Below are 19,893 nucleotides of genomic sequence, written 5' to 3'. Positions count from 1 at the left end.
TTTGTGCTGCTCGAGCTGTACCCTATGTGCACGTACGTTGACTATCCTGGACAGGTGACAGAATTTTTGGATGTCACTTTGGATGCTGCAAAGGCGAAGGCCGCTATCACCACTTTGAAACGGAGCGGCACTTGGGTGAATTATCACTCTCGGCAGCTTGCCATCACGCTTGCAACGTACAGTGGTGAGGTCAGTGTGTTCACAGTCAGTCATCTCGAAGTCAACTTTCTCAAAACTGGTTTACTGCATTTGGAGGCAGCTACGCACTCCATCCCAGACTACAGAGGCCGAACGTGGCTCACCATCGTCCCTGTTGTTGGAACTTACATAGTGTTCGGCTGGATCCTTCGCTTCCTCGATAATGCTAGAGCTTCAGTTGATGATACCAAGCGTAGCAAGAACATGAGACCAAGTCAAATTAAATCGGTCGTACGACAATACCTGCACATATTTGCCATGTTGTGCATCAGATTTGGTGCTTTACCTGCTTTCGCTACTCTGTGGACTATCACAATTTCATTGGACTTCGATAAACAGCTTTTGCGACTTCCTGAGACCAATGGAAAGGCTAGACTGGAAAGGTACGAAGACACGGTATCTGTCATCAAGGCTCTTGACAGAGTGGCCGCATGGACAAATGCACTCAGCATAGTCGGAGCTATCGCAATATTCCAGCTCGGACTATTTACTATTCGCCAGTTAAGTTTCCACCCGCAGCTAAACGTGCTGGCTCGCACTGTTGTGAATTCCCTTCGACAATTCCGCGACTTCTTCTTTGTTTTTCTTATCATTTTCATCACATTCTCATTCATGGGATACCTCCTGTTTGGTGGCCAAGTTCGTGAGTTCTCGACTGCGGCGCTGTCCAGAGATTCTTGCATGAATATGCTCTTTGGCACTTTCAACTTCGATACTATCTACAATATTCGTGGCTCTGGTTGGTTTTATTGGGGCTACATGACCATTGTGAGTCTCATTCTTCTCAACATGATGCTGGCTATTGTAATGGGGACCTATAAAGCAATGAGCAAAGACGGGTATCAGGGAGAGATTAACGTGTTGCTAGCCACTAGAATCTCCTATATCTACCGCTACCCGTGGCAGTTCTTGATCAAGCATTTAAAAGCGTTTTCCAAGTACGTGGTTCGACAAATGGGATGCGGAAAAGACGGTCACTCGATGGAAATGGAAAGCAGCAAATTGAGCCACTCCGATGTGATTGTGAACGGCAAATTCCGACCGCCAGTGTTGCTGATGGTATTGAAGAAAAAGCTGAAAGATGATGGAGCATACTTCGACGACGATGCTGACCCCGACGCTTTTGCGCGGCTTCTTTCCCTACTGTGCAGTCTCCGACAAGGAAATGATTGATACGTTTGAGTTTCTCCGCCAGGGTTTGCTTCTCAACGAAGCCGTGACGAAGCAAAGTCCCACTAAGAAGTTCGAGTCAGAGAAGTCGAAGACTTCGCGAGTGGCAGAGCTTCAACAGAACCTTGCAAAGTTGTTGGAACAAATAAACAATGACTGCCACTGGGATGCAATAACTTGCTTGCTCTGACAGTTGAGCACCACTGCGCTTCTAAAACCAACACAATGGACTAAATTTAAGTTCTAATCCACCTTAATTTATTTTCTCCATGCCACAAAGTATTTTCTATTTCTTGAACTCGCTCGAGTAAGTAGTAGCGATGTGAGTCTCAATTCAAACAGAGTATTAATCATCAAGTTGAAAGTGTTAATAACTAGCTTGATGTCGCAGCAGTGGAGGATTTAATAAAAGCTGCAAAGCTATCTTTAAGTTCGAAATCAAGTATTTTCGGCGACTGGATGCATCTTGTGGACGAGATTGGCACTTCATGGTGTGGCATGGCGCCATGGTGTCATCGAAGCGGATCCACGTTCGGGTATGGCATGGATTTCTCCCTTTGCATCATTTATTATCCCAAGACGAAGCGGAAATAGAGGTGCGTTGATTATTATCAACCCTCGACCTTCGAGAGTTCTAACGTTTATGGTTGTGATTTCAGAAATGTGTTAGTAAATTCTACTTTGATTCTTTCAGGTTTGCGGATCTTCGGATGCAGGTGCGAACGCACATAGCCTCATATCTTCTCAAGTACTGGAATCAGTTTTTGTTTTCATCTCATTCTAGATTCGACTCAAGCTCAAAGAACTACCACAGCCACCGCCAGTTGCCAACCCAGTTGTGTACTGGGATATTCTCGAGATTTTTGACGAGTATCTTCCTCTGCTGCTTTCTATTCAACGCTATCACTTGGCTAGACACTCGAATAGCTCAACACTTCCGTATTTTCTCTCTACGTTTCCACCATTATTTTACGGCTTTGGTGAACTCAATTTACTCACTGATCGACTTGTTGGAAAACAGCAGCAAGCTCAGTCTTGTATCTCGGTTGAATTGGTGCTCGTACTATGCTTGATGGGTCAATTACACGCTTTACACGCCGAGACTCTAACTGGTCAAGGAGATGAGACACTAACAATAACGAGTTGGCCCAGACTGCAGCATGCTGAGCTTTCGTGGCAAAGTGCAGAGAGTTTTTATCGCTGGGCTGCGTCGTATTCGAGTCAAAGTAAGGAACGTCTCGACGATAACGATTCACCAACAGGATCGATTTGGAGATTCTTCGACGTGATGGCGAGTACGACAGCTTGTCTGGCACGGGTGTGCTCAACCCACAGACTTTCGACTCATATTTCTGGTGTACGGCCCCACGTTCAATTGATACAGTTAGTAGCTACCGGACGGTATACTAATCTAACGTTCTTGTGCTCCGTTCAACAAGTTGGCTCTGACAGAAATTCGACCTGAACGACTGTTTCGAATTGGCTCTGTGTTTGCCAGACGAGCTCTTACGCTAATTCGAGAGGCAAAATCTAACCAGCCTCATCGAACAGATACCAGGTAAAGCTGTTACGATGGTATAGTGCTCTGTAGCTTTAGTTAATGATCTTGGTCTCAGGTTTTCTCATCAGCTGAAATGGTGCCTATGCGCTAACGAGATTCGGTGGATGGCAATTTACTATCAATGTGAACTAGAAATCTACCGACTAGATGCAAACCCTGGTGCGTTATGTGTTAATTTCCAGTTATGTGTGAACTCCGTACTCACTCATTTTTCGTGAATTTAACAGAGATCGCACTCCACTATTGTGAACATCTACTCAAGCTTCGAATACCGCCTCTGTCATCGATATCTTCTCAACAGCAAGAAGTTTCTTTTACCCAGCTTGCCCATGAAATCCAACTACAACATCAGACACATCTCACTGACGCGCTTGATGAAAAGAAAAATCTATTAGACGATTGCCGATCACGATATGGAACGACATGGACATTTACATCGACTGTCAAGTGTTTAGGCACTGAGCTGTTGATTATTCGAGAAATGGGACCGGTGTTTAATCAAGAACAGCGATTCATCGATTCTGTTGTGGAAGAGGAAGAGAGCAACTACGCGTCTCCTTTTCTCGTTGAAGTGATCGCTGCGAACGTCGATCAGGCAGTTTTGCATGAAAAAGGCGACGATTCAGAGTCAGAATTGCCAAAGGCATGTGAAATTATCGTAACCAAGACGCCTTCAGAGCGAGAAATCAAGTCTGTCACCAAAGGTTTGATGGACTGGCGTATAGTCGCAGCAAAACACGAAACAAGTAGTCGAACTGAGCCTAAAAATCAAGATCAAGAAGCGGAATCATCTACGAAAGTATCGACCTCTGGAAATTTGAAAAAGCGTCCATCAAGTGCAACACCGCAAGGTTCTGGTTGGGTAACGATGAACTACGGAGGCAAGTTGCTACATTTCGAAAAGACCTTGGATCCTCCGGCCCAGCACAACCACCTCAGTGACCCCATCCGACGATCCAAACCGCGGCCTTCATCGTCGCCCTGTTACTTGTCGTCCAAGAAGACCGCCAAGCCCAATCATGATCATAAACCTGTCGATTATAAGAAAATGTGGCGAGCACCTTGTGCCCTGTGTGAGCGAAGGTTCATGCGCTCCAGTCTTCCTGGAGTTGTGGTCATGAAGCGAATTTACGATCTCCGTCGCAAGTGGGGAGTCATCCAAAACTCCAAAAAGACCAACTCTCCTTCAGTATTATACGGGACCGCAAACGTTTGTCTTCAATGCCAAGAAATATTAACACATGAGGAGATCAAGCTGACACCTAAAACCACAGACGATAAGGCCGTAGTCTATAAAGGTAGCAACCAAGACAAAGACGCGGAAATCACTCGGATGATCCACGATTCTATTCTCTATCAGTGGCATAAACAACCACCAAGTCACAATACTACCGACAACAGTCTGGAAGATATCGCAGTCAACAAACGCGTGCGTCAATCTTCGACTGTCTGTAGTATGAAAGCACAAAACGCCTTAGACCCCGACACCAACCGCTCTGCCCATACAAAGGAGGAATTCCAGCCGTGGTGGGAGATCGATCTCGCCAACTACGTTGAAGTCCATTCAGTCAAAGTTTATCTTCGAGACGAAGTGAGTCATCTGTATGCCGCTGCCAGAGGAAACCCTAGTGGACAGACAACTAGGGTTTATCCTCTGCACATCAGTATCTCGATGAAGAGTGGCGTAGGACGCAACTGCGACGATATCATCGCTGGTTCTGTGAGTTCCATGTGCATTCCAGACAATATGGGCCCACTGATCGAGTTTATAGCCCCACAGAAGTCTCGAGGCAGATTCGTTCGCGTCCAGTGTCAAGGTCGCGCCATTCTGCACATTGAACGCGTCAATGTGTATGTAGCCAAGTCTCCATTGATCGACCCAGTACAGAGGCGACAGCACTTTCGGCAAAAACTCCAACGTGCTGCCTTTTGTGCGTCTGTACTCGCCACTACAACCACTCCACACACAGGATCCAATCGAATTGCAGTCACTGCAGAACCATCGCCAAAGCAAAGAATGTCTACATTGGGACCTCGAACTACGAGACGCAGAAGCAGTCAGACGTCAACGAATAAGACTCAAAATGAGTCTCAGTTCGCAGCGTCCTTGTTTTTCGACCCGGAGCGAGCTGAGAAGAAGCGGGTCTCGAAGTTATACGCTAAATTCAAGGGTTTGCTGGATGCTAGAGCGAAGTATATCGCACCTAAAAAGACTATAGACGAGAATGTACCGGAAGGAGGAGAGGATGATGAAACACACAGGACAGAAATGAAGGAAAATGGATAGTAATTGTAGTAATTGCGATCATTGCTTCTGGCTTAGTAAGAGGTCAAGTTTCTGTTCGAGTATAGCTAGTTGTCGAGCCATTCTCTGGATGTCAGTATCCTCCGTTGGCGTCACGGTATCGGTTATATTCAGCCCCTGTCGAACCACATACGCTGAATGGACCGTCTCGTCTTCGTCTTTACTTTGCTGCTCACCATTGTGAGCGTCTGAATTGCTGGAGTTGGGACTAACAAACCCATCCATGATATGCTGGAGTGTAGCTCTAGCTTCACTTTCTTGAATACTCGCCGACGGGAACATTTCCATGAGCATTCGTGGTGTCAAGTTCCCAGTTTGGGTTTCCTCCTTCTGCTCGAGCATAGCGCTCAGTCCACGCTCCAGAAGCCAAGGTCGGATCCGACCGCGAAAAACCACATCAGCTCTATCCAATTCAGCAAAGTTCAATTGAGGTCTAATGGTCTCACCAATCTGCGGTGCAGTCCTTGCAGAAACGTCTCGTTTATTCTTCCGACTTTTGCAACGCACAAGGTCGTTCATCCACAGTAAACAGGTCCAGACCATATTATCAACGATCCGAGTCACTGCCAAGTTGTACTGGGACTTGTAACTCTCGCTGCTCACTTCTGCGTAGGCATCCAACACGATAGCGAGCATCATATTCAACAACACGAGACTCACGACGATCATGTAACCCCAGTAGTAAAACATACAAACGGGGGCATACAACCCTTGAATACTGTCGTAGTCAAAGTTCCCGAAGAGCATATTGATACACGTCTCCATCGCAGTTTCCAAGGACGAAAACTCCTCGACTCTGTCACCGAATAAAATGGTCCCAGACACAGCGAACGTCACGAAGATGACGATAAATACGACGAAGAATGCACCAAACTGATGCAAAGCACTGGCCACAGTTCTCGTGAGAATACTCAGTCTTGGGTGGAAGCGGAATCTCTTCAAGATCCTTAAACTCAATAGGAAAATGGCTAGAGTGGCTATCAGACGCAGCGCCACTGTGAGCTTAGCCACCGCTTTGAGTCTGTCAATCACAGCGTACAACCGATCACGAGCCTCAGCATCAGATGCCCAGTTCTTCCCAGTCACAACGAGAGAAGCCAAATTGTTCCGGAATTCCTTTTGATACATGAGCAGAACGATGGAAATCCACACGAAGTAGAAGGCAACAACCGCCACAGTTGAAGCGTGCTCGATAACGACCCAGACGTCACCACATACAAGGGTTCTAATACCCGAGCGACGGTATCGATACAGTCTGCGGAGTTGCGTGCCCAACGCTAACAGGAAGAACATCAAGACGATGGTATCCGCAGCGGTGGTGAGAGAGGCACTGTACGGGTTGGAGAGAGCAGGTGTGGTCGATGAACTCGTCTGTACGGAGCCTCCTTCCGAGAAAGTTAACTGCATCTCAGTAACAGCGTAACCTTGCAACTCGCCGTTGTACGTGACGATGGTAATCAGCAGCTCTTCAGTGGAGAAGTCGATCCAGTCGCCCTGAGCTTTAAGAGCATTGATCTTACCTATTGCATCGGTCGCAGGTGTGTCGAAGCTGATCAACTTTTGCTCCGTTGTCGTGTTAGAAGCGTCGTAGCAGTGAGGGTACAAGTTCTCGAGGAATGGCTGCGTGATACACGTGTGTATCGCCTTTCGAGTCACTTGGAAGTTAACAGCGCCCAATACTTTATTGAACGCGGCTACGCGACCCCATAGGTCCTTTGTGAGAGCTTTACCATTGTAGTCTTCGGTTATGAAGACAGAGGGCACGAATGTGTCTGTCAACCAGTCAAAGACGTCGGAGATTTGGCCGATGTTGTAGAATTTCATTGTCGAGTCCGTCGTGACCGTGTCGCTGCCTGAAGTCGCTAGCGTCGACGACACAGCATAACCCTGCTCGTACATATTCGTCGCTGGGATGTGCGCGAACAGCATCGACACGAAGGCGCAGAAGTAGAGCACGGGCACAGGGATACGCCAAACAGCTCGGACAATCTTACGGTCGTGGCACAGCGAGTCGTAGGCGGTCTGAACGGGGATTTCAAGACGAGAGGCATCACCAGCCTTTATCTTTTGCTGCAAACTGTCACTTGCTACGTTGGGAGCCATGCTGCCAGGGATTAACTTCTTCATACTCGACGTCTACGACCGTCTCAGGAGTCGTTTAGTGAAAAGCCGCAGGGTTTCACTGTTCGAGACTTGTTTAAACATGGCAACAAGACATAACGGCATCACTCAACGATCTACTGGAAGCAGTTGACCCGACTTTCGAGTTCGCAATTACATTGACACGAATACAAACCTTAAATTGCACTACGACCCCTACTTTTCTTACTCGCCCTTGCCGCTCTTCGTCGACGTGGTATCAGCTCTCCCTGCCATCAATTTCAGTACCCCAGCGACCACAAATGCGATAGCCGACAGCACAGCAACCCACTTGGTTCGGGTGATGACACTTACGACGTTCTCGAGCGTCTCCCATCGTTCGGGGAAGAGTCTCAACAGCTTTAAAATGGACACGTTCTCCACCACATCGCAACTCGCCGCAAGCACTGGCAACGTCCAGACCAATTGGCGATCGGGCCACAGACGACGCAAAACTCCCAGTAACGCTGTCGAGTAGATGAGCGGGAAGAGAATCAGATCGAAGGCGTAAAAGTCCACGTACAACGCTCTCCCCACCACTCCCAGACACTCCAAATGCGGAAAAATGGCGTCAGGAAGCAGCCAAAAGGCGCTGTCCAACACGCCACTACACTGTGGAGGGAGCTCTCGCGCCCACTGCTTCTCCATCTGCAGGATCAGCATGAACGACGGCACCAACGCGCCCAAGGCCGACGCGAACAAATGCGACTCGAACGTCATGAGTAAATGAAATGGACCATTTCTTTTGTTCATTTCAAATGGTACTTCAACTTGGCACAAAATTTGTGAAAAGAAAATAGTCCGTCACAAATGCTCCTTAGTAATCAGCGACGGTAGTCAGCGCTCCATCGTCCGTCGCACTGCCAGCCAGCCTGGCGACGTGCGTGAATATCCTGTGCGCGGCTCTGCGGCGCTGCGCCATGGCCTCCGAGACCCTACAACCCACCCGCAAACGCAGCCAACCGTCGGATTATGAGCAGCAGCTCCAGCGTGATGAGACCGTCCAGCAGCATGCAGCTCCAGTTCTCGGAGTTGCGCCAATCAAGCGACGCCGCTCATCGGCATCCTCAGCGGAAGAACACTCGTCATCTACAGTTGGAGAGCAGAAACAACAGTCGCCAGTTGAAGAGAAGGAGAAAAATCTGGATGGAGCTCCTGAAGGCGAACTCTTCCTTGTGACGGTCAAGACGCGAGAGGAACTGCTAGAGAGCGAGGACGTAGCCTCGGACGCTGAAAAACTGGACCAACTACTGCAACACAAGCAGCAGATAACAATAACTACTACTACGGATGATGACGTGGCTTGGGGTCACGAGTTTGAGGCGCTGGACTCGCTCCGCAGCTTTACCAAGCATCACCAGGACGCGGCTCGACGTCAGTTGTGAGGGAACGATTGCTCTCAGCTCTTCTAAACGTACTAGACTGACACTGTGACTGTTCCTGCTATTGATGTAGAAACAATGATGTGCTGAAGTTGCTGGTATTACCCGCAGCATCGAGTTTGCGCTCAGCTATGGCTCGTAACGCGCTGCTGTGCGTGCAGGATCTGATGCTCGGACTCAAGACCGACACAGCTGCCCATTTGGATGCTATTGTTCCGGTACTGCTGAACCGTGCATGCTCTGAGAAGCAGTTTCTAAGGGACTTGGCGAGAGAAGTGCTGGACACGACGCTGCTAGCAGGAGCCAACGAGGAGTTTTTGCGACCGCTACTGGCCACGAGTACGACCGAGAAGAACGCACAGATTGTCAGCGTGGTACGCCATACTTCGCTAAAGCTGGTTACTGGACGTCTAACTAATGGAATTATCACTGCATAGGCTGGATTGTATGTGACCAAGTGTGTCATCCGGATGGAGCGCGAGCATCTCCGCAAATTTGTGCTGGAGACTCGCACCTCGTTCTTTGACGAAATGGCAGCCTTCCTTAACTGCAAGGTTGTCGAGTGCAAGGCAGCTACACGACGTACCTGCCAACACACACGCCGAGTCATTGGGGTAGCGTAGTCTCTTAACTGTCTAGGGTTTCTAGCTTGAGTTCTAATGGGTCAATTTGTGGATTTTTGATGACAGAACGACGAGTTTCTGGCGCTGGTCAAGGAAAAACTGAGCGGCAGTGCGCAACTAGACGTCCTGAAGGCTTCAGAGATCCGCAAGGCTGCGAAGCCTGGCCACGCCAAGTCGAGTATTCGAGAACGTATGATGCAGATGAAGAAGCAGCAGCAACAGCAGAAGAAAGTGCAGAGTGGAGGGAACGACATTTCGGTCGTCGTGGTCGCACCGCCGCGGTCGAGAGCGTCTTCAACGCAGGCAGCACCGTCGTTATGACCACAATGCTGGGATGAGCTATTATGCAGAATCTCCGCATTTTGCTGTACCTTGTTGATACTGGCATTGTGTGGTACTTTTACTGTGGTCGATCTCCGAATGGTAGAGATCCCAGACCACTTTAGACAGCGATTGATCGTGCTAGGCCGTTTGTACCTTGCCCATTGCCGATCATGGTGAGGTCTTGCAAGTCTAGGTTACCTGGAACAAGACTTGCAATCGAGTCTGCAGAGCAAGATATTGATTGGAATAATGAAAAGTCTACTCACCAGCACCTAGTTATCGGTGACGACACAGCTCCTCAGACCCACCTCCAGCTCGCCCTTACGCAGATGAAGACCGATGAAAACCACCTGCGTTACGCGGCTGTCTTTGCTGTTGAGCTCGTCTTCCGTCCAGCGTTCTTCTGACGCATACACTTCGAACAACTCGTGCACAGCCTGCAGAATGAACTTGTTGGTCTCGCCCGCAATCGCCACCACGCCCTTGACGCGGAACAGTTTCTGGCGCGTGGCAGCTTCAGAGCCTGGCTTAATCTCCGCGTCTACATCTTCATCCTGCTCCCACAAAAGTTCTCCTAGCCACCTCTCGAGTTTTTCCTGGTCCAGGGGTCCATCTCGAATCCTCACGCACGTGGTCTGCATGCCTCCTGTGTGGGTCGCATGGTCATGGCTTTCGTCGTTGCAGTTATCGTGGTCATGGCCCTCCTCTTTACCTTCAGCTAACAATGTGTTCAACTCCTTCTCCACCTGCTCGGCTCTACTGGTCGTGAAGCTCTTAATGTTGAGAATGTCGTCCAGGTTGACTCTGGATCTCTCGGTCCATCGGACGCTGGCCATGCCGTTGACTTGTGTCACCGTTTGCTCGATCTCCAGTCTCTGCTCCTTGTCGGGCACGAGGTCGCCCTTGTTCAGCAGGATCCGGTCTGCGTAGGCCAGTTGAGCTGCCGCCTCTCGCTGTGTGTCTGGATGATTCAGATGGAAGTTGAGGCGTGGGGAGTCCACGAGAGTGACGATCCCGTCCAGGAAGATTCGTCCTTCAAGCTCGTCGTCCACCCAGAAGACGCTGGCCACTTTACCAGGGTCTGCCATGCCCGTGGTCTCCACCACGATGTAATCGAAACGATCTCGACGTTCCAGTAGCTTCTCCAGCGTATTCACCAGGTCGTCGCGCACTGAGCAGCACACGCAGCCATTGCTGAGCTCGTAGAATCCGTCCATCACGTCGCCACCCGCGCCATCTTTAGCTACGAGACTCTCGACGCCGATCTCCTCACCAAACTCATTCTCAATCACAGCAATGCGCTTGCCGTGAGATGCGGATAGGATGAATCTGAGCAGCGTCGTCTTGCCTGCACCCAAGAAACCAGACAAAATTGTTACGGGGATCATAGGCAGAGCAGGCGCTTCCAGCGCGGGCGGCGCATCGTCCAGCGGCTCAAGTTCCGGCAGCTCCATGGCTATCCCTGTATGTGAAGATGTTGTCTGAAGTGCATGTTCTCTGAATGTACAAATGCACCCAGTATTATTAAGTACGAATATTAGGCTGCCGAAGATTGGCTGAAAAGGGATCAAATTTGGAGCGTAAACGTGGTGTGTCATACACTACCTATGTGCGCCACACCACGAAACGAAAATCCCGTCGAAAAGCTCCAAACGGTCAAAGGGAGAAGAAGGCTGTGGATCTGATCGTCAGAGGGAGGGAGCGTTAGTTGCCGCTGTCTGCGAATATGGTCAAGAAAGTTGGTACGTGGGCATCGGCCTCTTAGTACTAGTCACTCACACTTACTATACTGACACTCGATTGCTTGTTGCCATTGTCTCTGCTGCACAGGCAAGTACGAGATTGGCAAGACCCTAGGTGAAGGAACCTTCGGAAAGTGAGTTCAACCCTCTGCTATCGTATTACCATAAAGTATGCCTAGAGGTTTACCTGCGCTTGTACCTGTAGAGTGAAATATGCGGTGAACACGGAGACGGACGAGCGCGTGGCCATCAAAGTGCTGGACAAGGAAAAGATCCAAAAGCAGAACATGGGAGCGCAGATCAAGAAGGAGATCTCCATTATGAAGATGGTGCGCCACAAGCACGTCGTGGTGCTTAAGGAAGTGCTGGCCAGTCGCACGAAGGTCCGTCGCTAGCTGCAATATCAGGAAAGGGGGGCAACAGTGGATGGATTTTGACTTGGTTCGTATTGCTGGTTGTAGATCTTCATCGTGCTGGAGCTGATCACGGGCGGCGAGCTGTTTGACAAGATCGTGAGCGAAGGAAGGCACGTCTTCAAGCAAAGATCGCATAAAGAGCGTGCATGAGATGGTGCAGGATACATTGCTGACTCATTCTTCGTTTTATGACTATGACTACAGGTTTAGCGAGGAGACGGCGCGCTTCTACTTCCGCCAGCTCGTGGATGGCGTCCAGTACTGCCACGAAAACGGCGTGTGCCACCGCGACCTGAAGCCGGGTCTGTCTTCTGCATTCTACCTGTACTGCGAGACCTTGTTACCCTTAATTGACTAAATTTTGCCTACAGAGAACCTGCTACTGGATGAGAATGGAGACCTGAAGATTTCCGACTTCGGTCTCTCTGCACTGTACGAAGGCGGCGGTCCGGACGGCCCGGAGAGCTCTCGTGCGTCGCTGCTGCACACGACATGTGGTACACCCAACTACGTGGCCCCTGAAGTCCTTGCCGACAAGGGCTACGACGGACGTGCTGCTGATGTGTGGTCTATGGGAGTGATCCTGTACGTGCTGCTGGCTGGTTTCCTGCCGTTCGATGAGCCCACGATGTCGGCGCTGTTCCGCAAGATCCAGAAGGCTGAGTTCTCGTACCCAAGCTGGTTCACTCCGCGTGTCAAAGCGCTGCTGAATCGCATCCTGGTGCCTGATCCGGAGACGCGTATTACGATCAAGGAGATCCTGTGTGATGAGTGGTTTGTCAACGCTAACGGTGCTGACGAGCAGGTGGCTCCGGCTGCTGGTCCTGGCACAATTAGTGAGGAGTTGGCTGCTGCTCCAGTGCCGAGCCCAGTGGACCACATGACCATTAAGCCGAGCCAGGCTGATCTGGACGCCGCTATCTTGGAGCATCAGGACGAGATCAACTCTGGCAAGAAGGACAAACAGGACGGCGGCCTGAAGGTGATGAACGCGTTCGACTTGATCAACATGTGCGGCGGCATGGCGTTGAATCGCATGTTCCAGAGCAACGACGAGAAGCGAGTGAAGCGGTCGACACAGTTCACGTCAACCATCCCGGCGGCGAGCATCATGACTCGCCTGACGGGCCACTTGGAGAGTCTCCACTGCGAGATCAACGTGGAGAACTCGTCCAAGGTGAAGGCTGTGTTGCAGACCCCCAAGGGCGCAGTTGGAGTGGTGATCCAGATCTTCATGCTCGCGGACAGTCTCCACCTGGTGGAAGTACGTCGTGGTAAGGGCGACATTTTCGAGTACCACAAGTTCTACACGCAGTTGAACGAGCAGATGAAGGATTTGATCGCCGACTCTGGCAGCAGCTAAAAGCCTCCAAGAGAGATGATAGCAAGTATGCGTTAGTGCTGATCTCAGACATTGGACAGCACCAAAGAGGTCGTAAACCTCTTGACTGATTTCTCTTCTTCATGTTTCTTGCTCTAGTGAGAAATACACATACAATACGCTATTGACAACTCGAGTCTTTGTTGAGGTTAGTGCAGTGTCTTCCCTTAGACGACGACTTCAGTCTTGGTAGGTTTCTTGGCTGCTACATTGCCAAGGCCACTGAGGCCTCCACCAAGCGCCAATCCACCGATAGTGGACATGATTGAAGAGCCGGCGGACGAGCTGAAGGCGCCCAAAGCGCCTTGGGACATCAGCGACTGCATTTTCTGCTTGGCATCCTTCTTGCATCTCGTGTAGCCGATGATATTGGCACCGCTAAGAGCCACAGCGACCACGACGATGAGAGCCCATTCCACGTTGAATTTGAGCACAGCGATGATGAGCAGCATGACCCACAGAGCTGGAGCGCCGTAGAGTCCCGTCCAGAAGACACGCGAGTCCAGCGGGTCGATCTCCGTCATGTCCTCGTGGGACTCAAAGACCCACTCGCTCGTGCCGTCCTCGTTGATCTTGTTCCACCAGCGCAGACCCACGAGCAATCGACCCGTCACATTCTGCAATAGTAATAGTAAGGCATCCACTTATACTTCAGTAGAGATCTCTCCTATTCGTACCTTGACCGTCCAGAAGTCGAAGGCCAATAGTAAGATGCAGACCACAAAGATGAAGACAAAGTTGCTGATGAAGATACTGCCGAACAGATACAGCAGCAATGCCAGGCCCTTGAAGAACAAGTGAAAGAAGGCAGCTACTGGGTGCTTGGCACTCGTCACCACCTTCCGCATGGATGTGAGTCTGCATACAAAATGTCAGTCAAAAACACTGAAAAACTCGCGGCGATTACCACGTACAGCGCCTCTTTGTCGCTAGCTTTTGGACTGGCGGCCGCCTTGGCGTTTGTGGATCTTTCGGTCGATGCGGGGACATTAGTCGGCTGTGTTTCCGGCTCGACGCTAATGAACTCGAGCTCCTCCTGCGGCTTCTTGTCCTCGGCCATCATGGTGGCAATAAGAAACTCTTCAGCGTATTGTGAAATGACGTTTGTTGGGACAGAAAATGGACAGTTGTTGCTGCTAATTGGATGAAATTACTTCCGACCAATAAAAAGCCGCTACCTAACCCACTCTGTCCAGCTTCGACTGCCCTACTTGGTCTTCGATACCTGGATGATGGAGCTCTTCGTGTGGATGCACGAAATGACCTCGGCGATGAAGGGAGCCACCGACAGCGTCACGATCTTGGGTGAAACCTCACTCAGGTGTACGGGGATCGTGTTGGTGGTCACTAGTTTGTCCAGCTCCTTGCAGTTCTGCAGCGTTTCCATGGCCTAGTTATGAATGGTAACACATTAGTTCCGACATCTTCAATACAGCCACAGCAATGCAAAAAATGCAGACAAAACGTACCTGAGCGGAATAACGGGCATGCACAGCAAAAGCCGAGACGGTCTTGGCTCCATTAGCCTTCAACACCTTGGCAGTCTTCACCAACGTCGAACCAGTGTCCACTAGGTTGTCCACCACGATGCAGTCTTTGCCCTTCACATCGCCCACCAGCTCACCAGGTTGGTCCTCATCAAGCTGATGCTTGCGGATTACGAACGCCAATGGTACAAACTCGTCAAGAGTCCGCGATAGAGTGTCCCTGAATATAACCGCGCGGTTTACAGCAGCCGAATGCGGAGCCACAACAATCGGGTCACCGACACTCTGCTCCGAAAAGTACACGGCACCGACAGGGAAGGCCTGGAGGTTGTCAACCTGTTCTCATTCATCCCAGTAAGCAACAGTTGACGCAGTGAACACTCCGTCAATTAAGTCACTACGCAACGATTGCGTTACCGTACCGGGATCTGCGGCTTGAAGAATCCCTCGATCTGCGCACTGTGGAGGTCTACCGACACAACGTGGTCCACGCCCATGGTCTCCAGCATACGAGCAATGTCCTGAGCAGTAAAACCAAGTGCTCAGTGAGTACCCTGTCTCTAGATACAACTTGTGCATCTCCAGTGCTCACCGCAGCAGCGATTGGTTCGCGGCCCTTGTGCATGAGATCCATGCGCGCGTATCCGTAGAACGGGATCACAGCTGTGATGCTCTTGGCTGAGGCTCGACGCATAGCAGAGATGGCCAGCAACAACTCCATTAGACTGCAATAGCAGGTACAACAATAGTTAGGTCTCTTTCTGGCTCTTGAACATGTAGACAGCCTTACCGATCCACTGTGGTCGTGGAGCTCACGATGTAGACGCGTTTGCCGCGTACATTTTCCTTGACGATGATACTGGTCTCTCCGTCATTGAAATTCTTGACTTCCATATCGTTGAGTTCGACGCCCAAATAGTTGGCGATCTCGTCTGCGATGGGCGTGTCGGCCACCTTGAAGAGCTTCATGGACTTGGCGGCGCTGGGGTTCATCTTGCCCTTGTAGAAGTGCCAGTGCTTGGTCGTCGTGTTCGGATACCACTCGCCCTTCTTGTCCTTTACTACTGCCTCCTTGCCGGCGTCAGTTAGCGCAGTTGACAGCTCTGCCTGCGACGAAAGGCCGCCACCAAGGAGACCAAAGGCTCCAGCCGCTGCCAGCGCCACCGCATTGCGGGTGGCTGACGAGCCGCTCAGCATCCGAAGACGGTTCTGTGGCATCAGATAGACAGCGTTTAGTTAGCTATAGACAGCGATCTCTAGCATTTACTGGGAGAGTTGGGCCGCACCATTGTGAGCCAATTCGCAAGTGAAGCAAGTCACGGCCAATAAAATGGGCGTGCTTAAACATCGTTGTATGTGGGTCACATTATATGATGTAGTCCACGCCAAGATACCTCTGCGACGTGTGATGCCTTGGTGTTTGTATGCTTAGTGGGAGATGGGCCTGGCCCTTGAACGGTTGGTGCGACCACGAAACGACCGCATTCCCTCACTCAGGCGGGTACAAGGCAACAAGCAGCGGAATCCTGAGACTGCAGCCGCCATGGGGGACAAGAAGTCAGATATGTACGACGTCAACTGGCAGAAGGTCTGGCCCGACCGCATGCCCGTGATCCTACGCGATCTGGCGCCTACCAACCCGTTCAACCCGCGCAATTTGTGGCCGGAAGAACAGGAGGAGGAGGCGCAGGCTCTTCAGGATAAGAAGAACGCGCCTAAAGAAGACAAGAAGGGGGCAGGTAGTGGCAAACTGAAGAAGGCGGATCTGATCCGCATGCAGTTGGCCAAGGACAAGGCTCAGAAACAGAGCAAAGTAGACGAGGAGAAGCTGGCAAATGTCAAGAAGTCTAAGAATCTGCTGGACATGAAGATGGTGACCCCCACGGGTCGCCTGAAGCAGCTCTACGAGATCTTACGCGACTGCTGCAAGAAGAAGGAGTACACAGACGCTGTGGACACGCTCTGGGAGATCCAGCGTACTAAACTCATGCCTGAACGCTCAGCTCTGGGCCCCGACGGCCGTAAGAAACACGAGAAACAGAAGAAAATGGACGAAGAAGAAGACGCCAAGCTGCTCGTGGAGCTCAACGCCGTGCACAAAAAATACCGCAAGTACGTCAAGATCGTCAACGAGTATCTGGCTGGCAAGGACCTCATCGAGTGGCAACTGACCGAGATGTCGGACCGCCTGCCGCCTCTGAACATGCACCACATGAACAAATTCATCCTGGACGACTGGCAACGCACTGTACTGACTCACATCGACCAGAACCACTCGGTTATCGTGTGTGCCCCCACCAGTTCCGGCAAGACGGTGCTCTCGTCGTACGTGTCAGTGGTGGGCGGTAAGGTGCTGTTCATCGTCCCCACTGACCCTCTGGCGTGGCAGGTGGCAGCTCTGTTCCAAGCCATGGTCAAGGGATCCGTCGCCCTCATCACCGAAGGCACAGTCTTCCTCCCTCCTGGATTCCGGATCGCTGTCGGCACGCCACGCGCTGTCGAGTCGACACTTGTGGACATTGGCTACGACTTCCAGTACGCAGTGTACGATGAAGTCCACGACTTGAACGGACCTGAAGGAGACGCCTTGGAACGTATCGTTAAGGCCGTGACGTGTCCCTTCCTGGCTCTATCTGCTACTATCGGTAACGCTGAGAAGCTTAAGAGCTGGTGGGAGTCCCACCATGCGCGTGACGTGCATCTGCTCGAATACAAGGGCCGCTTTATCAATCTTCAGCGTATTATCTGGTACGAGGAAGAAGCCAAGGAGGAGAACGCCAACAAGAAGCAGGAGATGGTGTACTTGCACCCATGTGCTGGTGTGACGTTGGAATACCTTACGACTATCGGTTTCGACGCTGGCGATCTGGCCTTCACGCCTCGTGATGCGTTCGCTCTGTGGCAGGCGATGGAGAAGTTTTACTCTGCGGAGCTGATCGAGGACGTTGATCCGCACAAATTCTTCGAGCTGGAAGACGAGACTGCAGTCGAGGCTGCTCCAGCCAGTTCGAGTAAAAAGGAGAAGAAGTCGAAGAAGGACAAGAAGTCCAAGAAGGACAAGAAGTCCAAGAAGGACGACGAGGACGACGAAGAGTTCGTTGTGGATCTGGGTAAACGCACTCATCGTATCACGTTGATGGAGTCCAAGAAGTACGAAGACAAGATCAAGAAGCGCTTGGAAGACCTCGCTTCCAAGGAACCCAAGGCCACTCAGTCGCTTCTCGACTTCTTCGCGCCGCCAGCCAGTCTGCAGGACGTCACAGTGGAGCTTCACGACCCGCGCGACACGAACCCTACCAGCGCGGTGGATGTCTACGCTCTTGTGAACCAGCTCTGCGCCAAGAATCTCGTTCCTGCCATTGCGTTCCAGCTCGATTCTGTTCGTTGTCGTCAGCTATTCAACCAGCTTCTGGCATCCATTGAAGCAGCTGAGATCGCCAAGTACCCGAACTTCCGTGAAAAGGTGCAGCTTGAATACGCTGAGTGGGAGAAGAATCAAGCGACGATGAAGAAACGTGAAGCCAAGGTGAAGGCCAAGGGCAAGGAAGAAGACGACCGGGAGGCACAGGCGTTCGAGGAGAAGCCGCCTCCGGACATCTACGCGCCGCACCCGGACTTCGTGTTGACTCCCGCTGGATCTCGTCTCACTGCTACGGAGTTTAAGGAGATCAAGTGGCAACTGCGTCGTGAATTGTCGGAGGACTCAGACGACGGACACGCTCTGGTGCGCTCGCTGCGTCGTGGTATCGCTATCTACAACCAGAATCTGCCGGCTGCGTATTTGCGTATCGTACAGGCTCTTGCTCAAGCTGGTCGACTGGCTGTCGTGTTCTCGGATGACTCACTGGCTTACGGTGTCAACATGCCGTTCCGAACGTGCTGCTTCTGTGAGGACACCGCGGACGACGTCCTGACTTCGCTCATGGTGCAGCAGATGGCTGGTCGTGCTGGTCGTCGTGGCTTGGACAGACAGGGAAACATTCTGTTCGCTGGTCTGTCGTGGTCGCGTATCCAGTTCTTGATGCGTGGTCTACTGCCGGACGTCACGGGCCGCAAGTCGCTGTATCCGACCATCGCTCTGCACAAATTGCTGTCGAATAATGTGACGGGAGACATCATGCAGCGTATTGTGACGCACCCGCTGCACGAGTACATGATTCAGGACGCTACGCCGTCTTCGCCCAAGCAACAGGAGTCGTATTTGACCAAATCGGTGGAGTGGATGACGCACTTTGGCTTGACGAAGCCTGAGTACAGTCTGGCAGTGGATGTATCGGTCGCTAAGCTGGTGTGGGAGTGTCGTGACGATCCTTCCGAAGCGCTGGGAATCTTCTGGATCTTGGAGGCGCTACTGAAGGAGTTCCATCACAAACCTGGTGACAATATCGCGCTGCAACTTGCTCTGTTCAACATGCTGCTGCGTGTTGTTGGTCGGGAGAAGTTCCACCCTGAATACGCTCATGGATCGGAGCTGGCTCCTCTTCCTGGACAAGAAGAGGCTTGGGAGAAGGTGTCGGCCTTGCTTCAGACATACGAAGCCAAGCTGAATGAACTGGGAGAGAACGCACCAGAAGAGCTGCGTCTGCGTGTGGCATTGACTGATCCACTCGACGGCTACGTGTTCCGCACGGTGGTGGAGAATCTGATTCCTCAGGGTCTCGGTACGTCGCAGTTGAATCAGATCAAGAAGCGTCTGCGGCACGTGGGCGATCGCCTTCGTTTGATGCACAACTTGCTCATGTACAGCGGACGATACGGTGAACTGGAGGAGATTGTGCGTAAGTGTTTCCGCCGTATCAAGTGGATCCTCATCGACTCGGAGGTGTAAGCCAGTCGAAATATCCGCTGTTGTCGATTCGGAGCCACGGAGTCTGCGGGTACCCATCGAACGAGACAAGACAAAGAGGGCGGCGCTGCGTTGGTCGTTTCCCGATACATGCGAGGCGGGCCGAGGCAAGCAATACAACTGTTTAGAAACACACAAAAACAAACAAGCGAAGGGTTGTACAACTGCGTCGTCGTCAAAAGCTCTGCCACGGGAATGCAACAGAAAATTGGGATAGTAACCCACAGCGACGACCAACATCTTCGCTGCTAGATATTTGACAAATAAAGGTGTTTTTGATTCCATTTTTGAGGTATCACGAGCGGAGCAAATTTAGACG

The 19,893-nt window shown here is 51.2% G+C and overlaps 10 protein-coding genes across 10 annotated transcripts; 5 read left to right on the top strand and 5 right to left on the bottom strand.

Moving 5' to 3' along the window:
• Nucleotides 1-24: 24 nt before the first annotated feature.
• On the top strand, nt 25-1,371 carry PPTG_08935 (hypothetical protein; the record flags this gene model as incomplete). Its single annotated transcript, XM_008903683.1, has 1 exon — nt 25-1,371. The coding sequence occupies one exon, from the start codon at nt 25-27 to the stop codon at nt 1,369-1,371; it is 1,347 nt and encodes a 448-aa protein (XP_008901931.1).
• Nucleotides 1,372-1,874: 503 nt separating this feature from the next.
• On the top strand, nt 1,875-5,216 carry PPTG_08934 (hypothetical protein; the record flags this gene model as incomplete). Its single annotated transcript, XM_008903682.1, has 6 exons — nt 1,875-1,964; nt 2,028-2,084; nt 2,153-2,725; nt 2,808-2,926; nt 2,985-3,088; nt 3,157-5,216. The coding sequence occupies 6 exons, from the start codon at nt 1,875-1,877 to the stop codon at nt 5,214-5,216; spliced, it is 3,003 nt and encodes a 1,000-aa protein (XP_008901930.1).
• On the bottom strand, nt 5,199-7,337 carry PPTG_08933 (hypothetical protein; the record flags this gene model as incomplete). Its single annotated transcript, XM_008903681.1, has 1 exon — nt 5,199-7,337. The coding sequence occupies one exon, from the start codon at nt 7,335-7,337 to the stop codon at nt 5,235-5,237; it is 2,103 nt and encodes a 700-aa protein (XP_008901929.1). The 3' UTR covers nt 5,199-5,234.
• A 103-nt stretch (nt 7,338-7,440) lies between these two features.
• Nucleotides 7,441-8,106, bottom strand: PPTG_08932 (hypothetical protein). The gene has a single exon (XM_008903680.1). It carries the CDS (start codon nt 8,091-8,093, stop codon nt 7,560-7,562), a length of 534 nt encoding a protein of 177 aa, XP_008901928.1. The 5' UTR covers nt 8,094-8,106; the 3' UTR covers nt 7,441-7,559.
• An 85-nt stretch (nt 8,107-8,191) lies between these two features.
• On the top strand, nt 8,192-11,223 carry PPTG_08931 (hypothetical protein). The gene is made up of 4 exons (XM_008903679.1): nt 8,192-8,754; nt 8,829-9,129; nt 9,193-9,369; nt 9,445-11,223. Exons 1-4 carry the CDS (start codon nt 8,294-8,296, stop codon nt 9,697-9,699), a joined length of 1,194 nt encoding a protein of 397 aa, XP_008901927.1. The 5' UTR covers nt 8,192-8,293; the 3' UTR covers nt 9,700-11,223.
• Nucleotides 9,365-11,193, bottom strand: PPTG_08930 (hypothetical protein). Its single transcript, XM_008903678.1, has 2 exons — nt 9,750-11,193; nt 9,365-9,670 (listed from the first exon to the last, which is right to left on the bottom strand). The coding sequence occupies exon 1, from the start codon at nt 11,154-11,156 to the stop codon at nt 9,975-9,977; it is 1,182 nt and encodes a 393-aa protein (XP_008901926.1). The 5' UTR covers nt 11,157-11,193; the 3' UTR covers nt 9,365-9,670; nt 9,750-9,974.
• Nucleotides 11,224-11,331: 108 nt separating the features above from the next.
• PPTG_08929 (CAMK/CAMKL/AMPK protein kinase) lies at nt 11,332-13,378 on the top strand. Its single transcript, XM_008903677.1, has 6 exons — nt 11,332-11,444; nt 11,533-11,578; nt 11,650-11,827; nt 11,906-11,970; nt 12,065-12,162; nt 12,232-13,378. The coding sequence occupies exons 1-6, from the start codon at nt 11,429-11,431 to the stop codon at nt 13,221-13,223; spliced, it is 1,395 nt and encodes a 464-aa protein (XP_008901925.1). The 5' UTR covers nt 11,332-11,428; the 3' UTR covers nt 13,224-13,378.
• On the bottom strand, nt 13,173-14,366 carry PPTG_08928 (hypothetical protein). The gene is made up of 3 exons (XM_008903676.1): nt 14,156-14,366; nt 13,919-14,099; nt 13,173-13,858 (listed from the first exon to the last, which is right to left on the bottom strand). Exons 1-3 carry the CDS (start codon nt 14,302-14,304, stop codon nt 13,409-13,411), a joined length of 780 nt encoding a protein of 259 aa, XP_008901924.1. The 5' UTR covers nt 14,305-14,366; the 3' UTR covers nt 13,173-13,408.
• PPTG_08927 (hypothetical protein) lies at nt 14,318-16,044 on the bottom strand. The gene is made up of 6 exons (XM_008903675.1): nt 16,015-16,044; nt 15,519-15,937; nt 15,321-15,453; nt 15,151-15,249; nt 14,711-15,064; nt 14,318-14,631 (listed from the first exon to the last, which is right to left on the bottom strand). Exons 1-6 carry the CDS (start codon nt 16,015-16,017, stop codon nt 14,449-14,451), a joined length of 1,191 nt encoding a protein of 396 aa, XP_008901923.1. The 5' UTR covers nt 16,018-16,044; the 3' UTR covers nt 14,318-14,448.
• Nucleotides 16,045-16,167: 123 nt separating this feature from the next.
• On the top strand, nt 16,168-19,858 carry PPTG_08926 (hypothetical protein). The gene has a single exon (XM_008903674.1). The coding sequence runs from the start codon at nt 16,272-16,274 to the stop codon at nt 19,554-19,556; it is 3,285 nt and encodes a 1,094-aa protein (XP_008901922.1). The 5' UTR covers nt 16,168-16,271; the 3' UTR covers nt 19,557-19,858.
• The last annotated feature ends 35 nt before the right edge of the window (nt 19,859-19,893 follow it).

This window comes from Phytophthora parasitica (assembly GCF_000247585.1).
Source record: "Phytophthora parasitica INRA-310 unplaced genomic scaffold supercont2.16, whole genome shotgun sequence".
NCBI lineage: Eukaryota > Oomycota > Peronosporomycetes > Peronosporales > Peronosporaceae > Phytophthora > Phytophthora nicotianae.
This window is presented reverse-complemented; position numbering and strand designations above follow the sequence as displayed.

Coding starts and splice junctions, on each gene's coding strand:
- PPTG_08932 (XM_008903680.1), bottom strand. CDS start 8,093: ATGACGTTCGAGTCGCATTTGTTCGCGTCGGCCTTGGGCGCGTTGGTG.
- PPTG_08931 (XM_008903679.1), top strand. CDS start 8,294: ATGGCCTCCGAGACCCTACAACCCACCCGCAAACGCAGCCAACCGTCG. Junction 8,755..8,828: donor GACGCGGCTCGACGTCAGTT/GTGAGGGAACGA, acceptor CTATTGATGTAG/AAACAATGATGTGCTGAAGT. Junction 9,370..9,444: donor ACACACGCCGAGTCATTGGG/GTAGCGTAGTCT, acceptor TTTTGATGACAG/AACGACGAGTTTCTGGCGCT.
- PPTG_08930 (XM_008903678.1), bottom strand. CDS start 11,156: ATGGAGCTGCCGGAACTTGAGCCGCTGGACGATGCGCCGCCCGCGCTG.
- PPTG_08929 (XM_008903677.1), top strand. Junction 11,971..12,064: donor AAGATCGTGAGCGAAGGAAG/GCACGTCTTCAA, acceptor CTATGACTACAG/GTTTAGCGAGGAGACGGCGC. Junction 12,163..12,231: donor CCACCGCGACCTGAAGCCGG/GTCTGTCTTCTG, acceptor TTTTGCCTACAG/AGAACCTGCTACTGGATGAG.
- PPTG_08928 (XM_008903676.1), bottom strand. CDS start 14,304: ATGATGGCCGAGGACAAGAAGCCGCAGGAGGAGCTCGAGTTCATTAGC. Junction 14,100..14,155: donor GCTAGCGACAAAGAGGCGCT/GTACGTGGTAAT, acceptor TTTTGTATGCAG/ACTCACATCCATGCGGAAGG. Junction 13,859..13,918: donor TCGACTTCTGGACGGTCAAG/GTACGAATAGGA, acceptor TTACTATTGCAG/AATGTGACGGGTCGATTGCT.
- PPTG_08927 (XM_008903675.1), bottom strand. Junction 15,065..15,150: donor TCTTCAAGCCGCAGATCCCG/GTACGGTAACGC, acceptor GAATGAGAACAG/GTTGACAACCTCCAGGCCTT. Junction 14,632..14,710: donor ATGCCCGTTATTCCGCTCAG/GTACGTTTTGTC, acceptor ATTCATAACTAG/GCCATGGAAACGCTGCAGAA.
- PPTG_08926 (XM_008903674.1), top strand. CDS start 16,272: ATGGGGGACAAGAAGTCAGATATGTACGACGTCAACTGGCAGAAGGTC.